Source organism: Anas platyrhynchos, chromosome 1 (assembly GCF_047663525.1).
Source record: "Anas platyrhynchos isolate ZD024472 breed Pekin duck chromosome 1, IASCAAS_PekinDuck_T2T, whole genome shotgun sequence".
NCBI lineage: Eukaryota > Metazoa > Chordata > Aves > Anseriformes > Anatidae > Anas > Anas platyrhynchos.
In genome coordinates this window covers 143735066-143747550 of record NC_092587.1, presented here as the reverse complement: position 1 = coordinate 143747550, position 12485 = coordinate 143735066, and the positions used below count along the sequence as shown (strand labels likewise).

The following is a 12485-nucleotide window of genomic DNA, read 5'->3' as shown; positions in this document are numbered from 1 at the left end:
GATGTTAAGTGCTGTCAGAGACAAAACGCAAGCAAAAACATGAAACAAACTTTGAAGGCTAATGAAAGCACAAAGTTTGCCTCCTTGATATGCAAAAGCACTCGTATGCTTTGATTTGAAACACATGTGAGAAATCAGCAATGCACGCGACAGTTCGGCACTAGTGAGATAGATGGGCTATACGTTTGCCCCATATAAGCAACAGCCTAAAAATCTGAGACTACTTGGCAAACGCCAACCCCGTTTCAACTGCTGATAAAAATTTCTGACGCAATTACAGATTAAGTTCACAGCAACAGCTCAAATTTTCGCTGGTGATTACAACTGGCACCGTACCAAACACAGAGCAGCGGCAGAGAACGGCTCCTGCAGCCTGCCCAGAGCTCAGAGGGTAAAAGCCCTGGGTACCCTACGCCAACGGCATCACCGCAGTCACACCCCACAGGCGGACAGAGCCAACTTACAATCTTGCATAAAAGTCACAAAACTCTTTGTAGAGCTTTATGTCACTGTGCCTACGCTGCAGTTTTGACACTGGTTTCTCGCCTTCGTTTCCCGCAGGGTTGTGGCCATCGCGAGCGACCTCGTGGGCGATCTCCTCGTCCTCCGGGATCGCGTAGGGGTAAGCTCTGCGCTGGAAGTCCATGTCTCTCTAATTGTTGTCACAGGCGTGTATATTCTGTGCTTAGACTGCAAAGGAACTGGAGGCAAAGGCGGCTAAAGAATATGCTGGGCTTCCCCTTGTTCCCAGACGAAGCGATTGACTTTCACAGCTCTGTGTCTCTGAGCCAGACCTACCCAGAGCCCTGCCAGAGCTTCAAGTTAAAAGCTGGGCTGCGGAGAAGCGCATTCCAGCGCCAGGCTGTCATGCAGCCCGGATGCTGGAAAGGGGCTTCGCCGCTGCCTGATGATAGAAGAAATCTTTTCGGGCCCGGGAGAGCTGTTTTACGAGCAACCTATGTGAGCAAACATGTTCCCCGGTGTCCGCAGCTCCTGGCTGCTGAGGGGTGGATTCCAACAACACTTTATCATGGGCAAAACAGCAAGGTAAAGCACCAGGAGGAGACTGCTGTCGTTAGGTAAACATTGTTTTAACACCACGGCACAGTAATTACACTGTAAAAATGGCCTTTAATGCTACTCTTCCATCTTCTAAGTCGTATGTGCCGAATATATCTCTAGGTATCTCCCTTCTTGTCAGCACTTCGGAGAAGGCGTAGATACAGGGGGACAGTTTGTTTTCTGTTTTGCCTCGCAGGCCATTAGCTGAACTGCCAACTATGTTATAATGGGCAGCTGATGAAGGAGTTAAAATGGAGCTTGGTTTTCAGTGCTGTGTTCAGAGCAATCACCCAGTGCAAGAACGCTCCATAGGGTTGAACACCAAAAGTGCTTTATAGTGGGTATTAGGGAACGGAGAGAGCAAGACTGGGAAAAAAGGAGAAATCATGAAAATTCATCATTCCTTAACCACAGAATGCCCTGCTGATGTGGCAATTATTTTATGGCTGCACTCTCTTCACAAACCTATGGTGTGCTGCTTACTAGGGGAGGCACCGGCAGCCACGGGCCTGCACTCCCGAAATGCTTGGGGCAGGCAGCTTCCAGGAATGTGTAACGCCAAGCCAAAACGAAAAGGGGTTTTGGAAAGCGGTCTCTTGCGTGGAACTGACTCAGCCTCGTTAGCAATCGGTGAGGCAGCAAAGCCACATGCACTTTGTGCTGGTGACACACGGCGTCTTGGCAGGCAAGGAATTGCCGGCCTGAGAGGGAGCAGGGAAAGCGGAGGAGGGCAGGAAGAAGACTAGAGGGAACACGCAGAGAAATGAGAAACAGATGACAAAGGACATGACAGAAATCCCAGTCAAGGCTACTACGTGTTCATATGCCTTCAGCACCTAAATAAAAATCATCCTCGAGCCTCTAGCAGAGGGTTTATGTCATGACTACATTGCACCACACCTCTCAGCACTGGCTGAGGTGGCCGAGCTAGCACCCAGCAGAGGACAAGGCCGAGACCCCTCAGGGCTCACACCTCACTGTCTTCCCATCACCTGGCCACCACAACACCACAACTCTGCTGCTGAAAAGCAAACAGGCCAGATTTTGGGAATGGGTTTGGTCAGGTGTCTTCTGCTTCACTCCTCTTGGTAGCCCGCCACGTGCCACAGGACACGGCGGCCGGTGGGGCTGAGGCGGCGTGGCCCTGAGCTCAAGCCCTGTTTTTGTCTGCTCCAGGTGGAGCAAGAAGATGTCCATCCAAAAAGTCTGATTTCATCGCCCCAGTTTTGTCCAAGGGGCAGCCCTGTGAGGCACGGCGACTCCATACATGCAGTAAGCAGAAGCAGCCTTGTTCTCTAGGCCTCTGGCCACTGCTGCCAGCAGAGTTATTCCCGACTCGTTTCCCATTAGGGAAGAAAGGAGCGTGCCAGGAGTTTAAAAAGGGCCTTCCTGCTACTGAAACAAAACACAACTTCTACGGGGATGGTCTGGCAATCCACAAATGCAGAGCAGCTGGCCATCTTTCTCTCCTTTTTGTCATTTTACTGGAGACTTGCTGCCAAGATCTGAACTGGGCTGTTAAAAACGCTCTGTATTTCACCAGGAGCTCATAAGTTTCCCCACGGTGCAGCAGGGGAGAAAAGGTAGGCAGGAAGGAAGACGACAGAGCGGCTCCTCCTGGCACACGGGGATCTGCTCCGCAGCCAAAGGTGAGGTGACAAAGGAAGCAGCAGGGAGAGGAGGGGAAGTGTCCCGCTGCTGTTGTGAAAAACAGCAGCAAAACAAATGTGAAATGTGCTGCTTTATTGTCTTGGAGGGAAAACTGCCTCCTGTCTCCCTCCAGGAAAGCCCACACTGGTGGCAGCCCACGGGGACTCTTACCGAGACGGCTCAGTGACTGGTGAGCCTTGCTTCGTTCCCCAAATAGATGCGCCAAGCGGTCAGGGCTCCAAACAAGGTGCTTGGCAAAGGCAGCTGCCGCTTGGCAGCCTGCCCCCGTGCCCCCGAAATAACGCTGCCCGCCCCGTGCAAACCTGCTGCATCACCGCCACTTTCGGAGGCCACGCACCCCATCGGGACGTGCGGGGGATTCATGAACAGTCACGGTGCAGCCCTCCCCTTCCTGCAGAGGTAGGGATGATTTCATGTTCCCCCTATTGAACACGGATGGCACGCAGCGATCCTCACACGCGAAATGCAGAACAAGCAGAGTGGGAGCTTTGCTGCGAAATAGGCGTGAACCCGGAGCGCCTTGCGCCAAGTTCTGCACCAACCTTTTGAAGTGCTAACTGTTTTTTCGTGTCTTTTTTTTTTTTTTCCACTGGAATTGAAAACACTCTTGGGTTCTGGTTCCTGCCATCGCTCGATCGCTCGTCTCTTAAGCAATAAAATTCTTTCTGTGTTAAACGGGTCTCTTAAGGCAACTGGAAAGAAGGTATGCATGTAAATCTCTTCCGTAATAAAGATGTATGCTGTAGGTGGGATTTTCATGTGTGCTCAGCACTACCCTGATTCTGCTGAAAAGGATGGAAAACCATCTCGAAACCACTGCAATAAAAACCAGGTGAATTCCGAGTGCTCCTAAAAGTTTCATCCTTTACCTTTAGCCACAAGAAATATGATTAAGCTTCTGCGGTGGGAGTTTAAGCAGGGCAAACAAAAAGACAACTCTGGCTGTTTCAGATACTTCAATAGAAACGTATTCTAGTATAAACATGTCCAAAAAATGCTTTGGTCTCTGCAAGCAGAGAGGGTTCACATTCCATCACTTCATAAGGAAATGAATACGACTGCAATAAACAGGTACGCAGCACCTTCCCACACAACAGCTTTCATTGGTCATGGGAGCACAGTGAAAAAGCAGTCTCTAGCAGGATTCACAGAAAGGTAATGATAGTTAGCTCTGGGACTTCTCTGTTGTCTGCAATATTGAAAAAAATATGTTGTATTTTCTTCCTGCTAATTGCAAACGTTACCAAATGAAGCCATGTTTTGCGTCAAACAAGGGATGACTTCTTGTGTGTACAGATACTTGATCCTCTTTAAAACGGCCATCTCTTCCTCCCCCACTACTATTTTTGCAGCCTCTACAGACATGAAAATCAAAACAGAAATGTCACGCAGGAGAAGCTCACCAGTGCTCTAGCAAACCTGCATTACGTGAGATACGGCATCCTATCAGTTGTTCTTTAAAAACCTCTCCCTGTGCTGTTAGCCGTATGTGTACTTCCCCATGCTAAATGTGCTGTGCTCAGACTCTTCCAACTCAATCCATTTTAAAGCCTTTAAAGATGTAATTACACTAATGCATTTCATTTAACATCATTTCTATCCCCGTGGCTAATTTAAGACCAATAAAAAAGGTCAGCTACTCAGTGCTAGGGACTGCACATCTAACGTCTCGAAGAGACTCCCTCTAGGAAACACATCTTTTCGAGAATAATGAGTAATGAGACAAAATTCGCTCTCTACAGATACCTTAAAGGAGGCTGTAGTGAGGTGGGGGTTGGCCTGTTCTCCCACGTGCCTAGTGACAGGACGAGGGGGAATGGGCTAAAGTTGCGCCAGGGGAGTTTTAGGTTAGATGTTAGGAAGAACTTATTTACTGAAAGGGTTGTTAGGCACTGGAACAGGCTGCCCAGGGAGGCGGTGGAGTCACCATCCTTGGAAGTCTTCAAAAGACGTTTAGATGTAGAGCTTAGGGATATGGTTTAGTGGGGACTGTTAGTGTTAGGTTAGAGGTTGGACTCAATGATCTTGAGGTCTCTTCCAACCTAGAAATTCTGTGATTCTGTGATTCTGTGAAAATCAGGCCCACCAAGCTCAAAGGCCTCTTTCTGTTTGGGTATAGCACAGTGAACTTCACAATGAAGAGAATAGATTGTGGTCAGGCAATTGCAAGCAAATTACAGCTACGTTTATGTGTGCTCCTCATCCATTGCCTTAGGAACAAATCTAAAACCCAAACACATAAAAGTGTATGACGTTGATTTTTGCATCTTCTGACATTTGAAATCCTAGGAAGATGCTGCACTGCCGTGCTTCTCTCCAGAATACCCGTTTGCTGCCTCCAGTATTCAGTTCATGTCATCTCTCCCTGAAATTCACCAGAAATGCTTTCCTGAATGTGAAGGTAAGTGTCAGCCTCCCCTAGCTGGAACTGATGTTATGTTACAAGCCGAGCCCTCTGACCTGAACAGTTCACCCGGGAGCTATAATTAATACCTTGACTAAACATAACGCCCAGGCTACCAGGAAAGACGTCCAGAACGTCCACGAAGCTCCTTATAGGGCTGAGATAACTGTCAGCAGCAGGCTTTCTGGCTCTAGACAACGTTCTTATTATAGCAGCGTCTCCACTGGAGACACCGTGCCGAGGACTGACCTTCAGCCAAGCTGCCAAGGGGCAGCCCTCACCTCTCTCCCGAGTCCTCTTCAATGCTGCTGCCAACCTGCACCTTCAGCAGCGTAGCCTCTCTGGACATTTTTCACCTTCATTAAGTTTGTTTTTCTGGTCTCGGGCTTACAGCGATGACGTTTTTCACAGCCCGAATTAAACAATTTGTTTGGGGTAGAAGGCAGCATGTGGTAAAGGAAACATCTTTTCAGTTGCTGCTCTTTTAATTTTCTCATATACAAATTAAACCATAATCGTGAGTCATTCTGGGGTTTGGTTTCCCATTTTTTCTCTTCACATGCTCACTGCAGCATCACCTGGCTTTAAAAACAGCAGAAGGGAAGGCAGCTGAGCCATCTGCAGTCATTACAGCAAAAATTAAACACCAGCACTAATATTCAACAGCTGAAGGAGAATAACCAGAAGTGATTTGCACTCCTATGAGTCGAGCATGACTCATATATTGACAAATAAAGCTAATGCAGAATAACTGCACCTTTAGGCTCCATTATTATGGTCATAAAATTTTGGGTAATACTAAGGGAGGATCTTCACCTTGTAGCAGCCATTTCAGGGAAGGAAGAATAAAAGAATTTCAGTACCAGTTACTGAAAAGAATTACTTGGCAAGCATTTCCCAAACCAAAGCCTATGGTAAGCTTTTTTTTCTTTTAAAGTTTTCACCCCAGCAGTTGTCCAATCCTAAGTGAGTAAAGCAAGAGTGAATGAATCCAACACGTGCATGTGATGCCATGAGCAAGATTGTGAGGAAAGATGGAAAAAATTCACGCTCACAGCAGAATATTTCTGGGATTATCTGAGGGAGCGGAGCTGGGGATCACCCAGGTTATTTGGAAGTGAAGGGAAGGGTGAGCGAAGGCAGAGCTTTCTGCTTTGGACCAGACGGGCTCGAGCCCTGCCAAACCTCTCTCCTTTTGTTACATGACACTGAGTGTGTGGGTATGATGTGAGGATTAGCTAAAGAAAGGAATGCAGCTTAGAAGTAAGCAACTGCTTGTACACTTCAGGCAAAATTCACTACCCACAGCCTGGTCGCTCTTGGAGCTATCCCAAGGCTGCAGTGCTGGCATGCACTTCTGGAAAAGAAGAAAATATGTAAGGAACAGCTTCTAAACTGTAACAGAAATACAGTGTGCGCTTCAGTCTTTGAAATCAGTGAGGAGGAATGTACAAAACAACATTAACGAAAAGCCAAATATCAAGCCAGACAAAGAGCTTGCAATGCAAACTTTCCATACGGAACAAGAACTAGACCAGCCAGGGCAGTTTTGAGTCATAACTCTGAGTGGGTAACATTTTTCTAATAGCTGCATAGGAACAGAGTTCAAGAGGTATACCGAACCTGGAATGAAGAGCTTTATGACCTATGGATATGCATGGTGGCATGCATGGATCCAACATGCTGGAAAAGACAACATTTTCACCTTCATCCATTCATTCCCTGCTGGAAGAGCTTGAATCTTTTGGATCTTTTATGTAAAAAGGCACAGCTAGCAAATGCTGACAGGTATCACTGGCTTTGTGCCAACATGTTACCTACTTTTTATTTTGGTGAGGCTGATGGCTAATAGCTTTCACTTAATTTTCCTTGAGCTCTATCCTGGCCAGTAGAGCGGACAGAAAAAGCAGAAAAGCTACAGGGAAATGCCACGAAAGTCACAGAACAAATCCCTCTTGTTGGGAAAAAAGCTCCACTCAGATAAATCACGAAGCTTCATCCTGTTGATATATAAAGGTGCATCCTAGGATGCCTTACAGTCTTCTGGCACACCTGCCACCCAGCAGCACTGTGCACGGGGCGTTGTATATGAAACCATCACTTCAAAATGCCACCAAGAACAACCTAAAATCATCTAAAAGGCCCACTTGCTCTGTCTGGCCCCATCAGAGGCAAGGTGCTTGGCAAGCTGGAGCTGCTCCTGAGCCCAGAGAGCAAGAGGCAAGAGGCATGCGGGTCTCCGGAGGTCACCGTGCCTGCCAGCGCTGCATTTTGTGGAGCAGCTGTGAGACCACAGGAGGAGAGAAACGGAAGGGCAACCCGCTCCTGCACCCTGTGAACTTTTCTCCCTGATGCCTGCACGTTGGCAATTTTTAGCGAGTGGTGGCACTCACGTGGGATTTAGCTTTCTCTCCCCTGCAGAAGTATTTCCACGAGTAAACTCAGTCCAGCGCGACAGACTGCACTCAAAGGAGAACCTAATTAGAAGGAGGAATAACGAGCGATCACATTACATTTTCTGTAAAGAACACCTTTGATAAGATGTTATCAAAACACGTGAAGTCAAAAGCAAAACTAAATCCACAACTTCTGTTTACCCAACCGATGCTGCCAGAGCAACCAAAATACTAATTGCTCTAATCATCGAAGCCGAACCAATTCATTGAAATCACAGATTATGGCAAGGAAGCAAGCGTAAGAGGAACACCAGTAACTGCTCAGTTTTCCGTCATGCAGGCAGCTACCTCCGGTAATTCAGAGTCACGGGAGGTGATAATCAGAGTGAGCAAGTCAAACCGAATTGCTCTGCAGCTATTACGCAATCTCGAAGACAAGGGGTGAGCGAGGAGGCATGAAAAAAAAAAAAAGGGTGTGTTCATTGTGAGCTATTTTAACCCCTAAAGCAATGAAAAGTGCGGCACAATTGAAAAGCCAGGCCTCCAGTCATTTGGATATCTCCAACTAGGGTGCAACACAAATTCCAAGTATCGGAGTATTAAAATGTAAGCATGAGGCGTATTTTTGCTGGCTGGGAGTTGCTATAATTAATAACGTTAATAACGCAATGCTACATTTACATGGACAAATCCTCTCTTCAATTAGAGCACCTAGCAGATGAGCCAAAGTGTTTTTTTAATTGGGAGTTACAAAGCGTCTGATCCAAACAAATATTTCGAGGTCCCAACTCTTTATTATTCCAGCAGAGCTTCTAACCACAACAATGACGAACCGTACTTTTCTTGTGGCTGAACATTTATTTTCAAGCTCTTGCTGATTTAATACATTGGTCTATCTTTTTTTTTTTTTTTTTTTTTTTTAACCAATATATTGAATAATTCCTGCTGGAGTTGCTGATACTGGCACCACAAGGAAGCAGAACATCTCCCTACAGACAGAGGTTAAGTAAATGTTATTGTTTGCGATGCTATTAAGAAATGCTGCCAGTGGAAATCAAATCTGCGGTGGCTTCCAGTTACAGAGCTTTTCTTTCTGCCTTTCCCAGTGCCCTGAGGGGGCTGAAAGCCCAACAGGGTCTCTAGTTCCCAAAACTGGAGGAGACCCGTGGCCTCGCACAACTCCCAAAATGTGGCAGCTCAAAAGCTGAGGCAGGCGCTCAGCCTTACCGCACTGCCGTTGTTTTGTTGTTTTTGTTTGTTTTTTTTTTTTCATGTATTTCTTCTTATACTCACCTACGAGCTTTGCTGCGCGGAGCCTATCCCCCCAAGGCTCAGTGGGCCGTAGGAATGTGCTTATGTCTCCTGTTTTCATCTGCGAGGGAGTCTTTGTGCCTGAGATTTTGGGGCACATCCACATGCCTTCCAGCCGGGAGCCGGTGTGCACAGGCAGGCGGGAGCCTGAATGGACCCGGCAGAAGGCTGCCTGCACCTACCCACGCAGACGTACCCGTCAGCTTCGGCAGCACAGCCCAAAGGGGCCAAAAGGGTTTCTGCCAACATAGAAACCATCCACGGTGCTTTCTGCACAGGAGAATGGAGCAGTGAGCTGCCCGGGTGACTGACAGCCACCGCATGAACCTTGCCCATTGATCAAAGTAATTTTAAGTGTAGTTATTAGAAATATAATTGCCCCTGCTTTTCCCAATGCCTTGTTTTAGCTTGGAAATCGATATTATCAATTTTTCAGAGGAATCACCATATTTCTTATGAAGTGCATGAGAAAAGATGGGAAACGTGCAAAACCAGCGAGCATGCTGCCACTGCTAAGTGACTCCTAATGATTGATCAGAAATGTATGCCTACAATTTCCTTTGCATCCTGTTTGCTGAGAAAAGTGAGAAAGAGTAGCTCAGCACAGAGCTAGTTTTTTTTTTTTTCAAAACCCCATTTCTAAAGACAGGGAGAGACAAGATTTATCAGCGATGTTTGCACCAGATCAATATAGCTGGAAAAGAACAAGTCTTTTCCTCTGTGCTGAAAACACAATAATAATAATAATAACAGCAGTAATGAAGCAGATGATTTCTCAGCTGGCATGCAGATCGATGAGGGCCACCTGTGCTCCAGGCAGGGCAGTGATGGTGCTCAGGGCGCTTCCAGCTCTGTGCCCAGGGAGCATCCTGGACAACCTCAGTTCAAGCCTCCATCAGGCAGGGAAGAGAGCATCCCTGCCCCAGCAGAGGCATAAACCAAGCACCTTCTTTCACTGTGTACATTCAAGGAAAGGGTGAGCTGTCAGACCAGCTTCGACATGAGGTGGCCAGGCTCCAGTTCCCTATAAAGCCATTAAAGCCACCAGGAGGAGGGGACGTGCCCTCAGAAGGCAATTCCTTCCATACAAGCTTTCTACGAGGGTGATGAGTGTGGGGCTTGCTATTTATGGCTGTGGGTGGCCTCAGTTTCCTCCATCGGATGTGCTGGTGCTCCCCAGCCCCCTCGTGTCCTCACCGCTGCTGGTGGGACAGCTCAGCTGCTGGGTCACTACGCTGCCAAAGCAGCTGACTAAGTGGGAACGAGCGAAACCATGCATTAAATCAAGCTCTGCTGCTTGTGAATTAGGCCCTGTATGTTGCCAGAGCTGTGTGAGATGAGTTCCTCTCAAGATGACCTGGCACCTACTTGCTAAAGCAGGACTCTGCTGGAGAGACTCTGTGAGGTGTAAAAATGCATTTATCAGCTCTTACTCTACGCTGCAATCTGACAAACTAGGAAACCTAACAGCAAGAGCCAAACTGTATTGCTGTGCTCCTTCCTGGAAAACACCGAGGGAAACATGCTTAGAGACTGACTCATCATAAACCGAGTAGCAGACCTGAAAGACAGCAACGGGGGTCAAACCTTTGGCTGAAGCAACACCAATGGCCACAGATGCAGAAGCTGAAGATTGGCTTCCCGTTATGGAGCTCAGACTCCCACAGCACGCGACCTATCACGAAGTTATGTCAACATAAGACATTAGTTTTACACCTCAAAGGATCCAGAGCTGCAATTACAGCCGTATTTGCAGCACGGAGAGGCTGCAGACGTCATGTATGGCTTCAGCAGACGGTGATTTTAACTATTATTTTTTTAATACAGAAATTCTCAGAGGATGCCCTAAGAAGATGAGCAACTCAAGCACATTTTGACCCAAGATCAGAAAAATAGGATAGTTTAGGATAGTTAAACCAGGAAAGAAGCTTAGGGTAAACTGCTCCTCAGGGGGCTGATGTTACCTAGCACGTTTGGATTCATGTGCACCTTCCAGGAAGTAAAAAAAAGAAGCTAAACAAAGAGCTGGGGAGAAAAACTACAGGAGGGCAGGCAAAGCCAGGGAGGATGGCAAGCTGTATTCAGCAGAGATGAAAGAAACCTCCTGTCTTTCTTGTGGACTCTAGATACTCCGAAAGTATGTGCTAAGGACAGGCATCTAAGTGTCACTGGGCTGGGGGTGGACATGAAAAAAGCCAGATGTTTCCAGTTTTAGAAAATTAAAGGATTTTTCCTCTTCACTCCTTTTGCTCCTTGCCCTGTTGTTCTGTCATTGTTTTGTATTTACAGTGCCTCATCCTTTTGTCGTGGAGAATGCAGCAGAAACCATAAAACCAGGCTGCCTGGCAACACAGGCTGAAATATAACAAAACGGGTTAGGAAGAAGCAAGGTCCAGTTCGACCACGTACCCGCTGAGCTGCCAGCAGTACCAGAGGAGCCCTCTCCTCCGCGGCACCGTGCTGGCAGCATCCTCTCAGCCACGCTCTGCTCGCCTCCTGCACCTCACGCACCAGATCTGGGTTGTAAAGGCCTTGATTTGGCATTTCCTCTGCTTGCATTTTATTTCGTAAGACTGATCCTTGTCTCGTATTTGTCTTGAACAGGAAGAAGCTCAGGAAAGGATCAAAACACCCAAATTTACGCCACCGGTGCAAGGCAACCTCCCCCTGTCCACAAAGGGCTCCATTCCCACCTTGGCCACGCACACAGCAGGCGGCTGGAGGCAAGAGAAACACCAGGGCTTATTTTCATATGTAAGCTTTAAAAAGCAGCTTTCGCTTCCGTAACTAGAGTCTTCCTTACATCTAGTTTTGCATAAAGGAAACTAAGCACAAATAGTCAAGAGTCTCTGCGCATCTTTCTCTAGCAAGTGTGAGTAGTCTTCAGTCTATAATCATATGAGTATGATACTATTAATGCTAGTGAAAGTCCATCTAAGCAATCAACTCAGAATTAATACTCTATATAGATGCCAAGGACACATATCAGAGCCACAAGGTGCCACATTCCTAGAAGTGACTCAATATTTCAGGTATATTGTGGCAAATAACCTCAATAGGCTACCATAATATATTTTGCCACAATATTTTTAAAGGGAGGTGCTCAGCAAATCCCCCAAATCTGACCTCCTGTCCTTCTGGAACTGCTAATCAGGGTAATGAGAGTGCAGTGCCAAAACCCATGTAAGTTACAAACCCCTCCAATGTGATGCATGAGTGTCAACAATGAAAAATAATCTATAAATAAACCCCAAGAAAAGGCACTAGGGGATAGGAAGCGCTTCCTCTGCGACGATGCTTTTGTTAGCATTTACACAACAATCCTTTTCCGGGGAGCCTGAAGTGGAAGCCGACGGCTTTTGCAGGGGTTGGGGGGAATTAAAAAGAAATTCAACCTCGCATTTTCACTTGCTCATGTTGTTCACAACCCCTCACCCTTTCTGCTCCGAGCAGAGGCTTTGTGAAAATTCCCCGCGCCGGCTCGCGAGGCGGGCAGCCCCGTGAGATAAGCCCAGCCACCGACCGAGCGAGCGGCTTTCCGATTTTCGGGTGCCCTTCCTGCCCCGAGGTCAGGCCTTCTTCACCTCCACAACCAAGGTGCCCGACATCCCCAAAAGCCCTGGGGAGCTGCCCAACCCCTC

At 47.3% G+C, this 12485-nt stretch overlaps 1 protein-coding gene and 1 long non-coding RNA gene across 19 annotated transcripts in view; one reads left to right on the top strand and one right to left on the bottom strand.

The window, feature by feature from the left end:
• LIMS1 (LIM zinc finger domain containing 1) overlaps nucleotides 1-12485 on the bottom strand; it is a 64057-nt gene that overhangs the window by 18838 nt on the left and 32734 nt on the right. Inside the window, exon 1 of one of the 18 annotated variants that reach the window (XM_027445017.3) lies at nucleotides 465-2113. The exons of 16 other annotated variants lie outside the window; for them this stretch is intronic. In XM_027445017.3, coding sequence (XP_027300818.1) covers nucleotides 465-646 — 182 coding nt within the window. In that variant the 5' untranslated portion in view covers nucleotides 647-2113. Of the gene's footprint in view, nucleotides 1-464; nucleotides 2114-12485 lie in introns of those variants that run through there. One more of the 18 variants, XM_027445022.3, reaches the window with a different exon arrangement.
• LOC119715591 (uncharacterized) lies at nucleotides 3006-11972 on the top strand. Its single transcript, XR_011805968.1, has 3 exons — nucleotides 3006-3132; nucleotides 5023-5134; nucleotides 11449-11972. It is a non-coding gene; the product is annotated as an uncharacterized lncRNA (long non-coding RNA).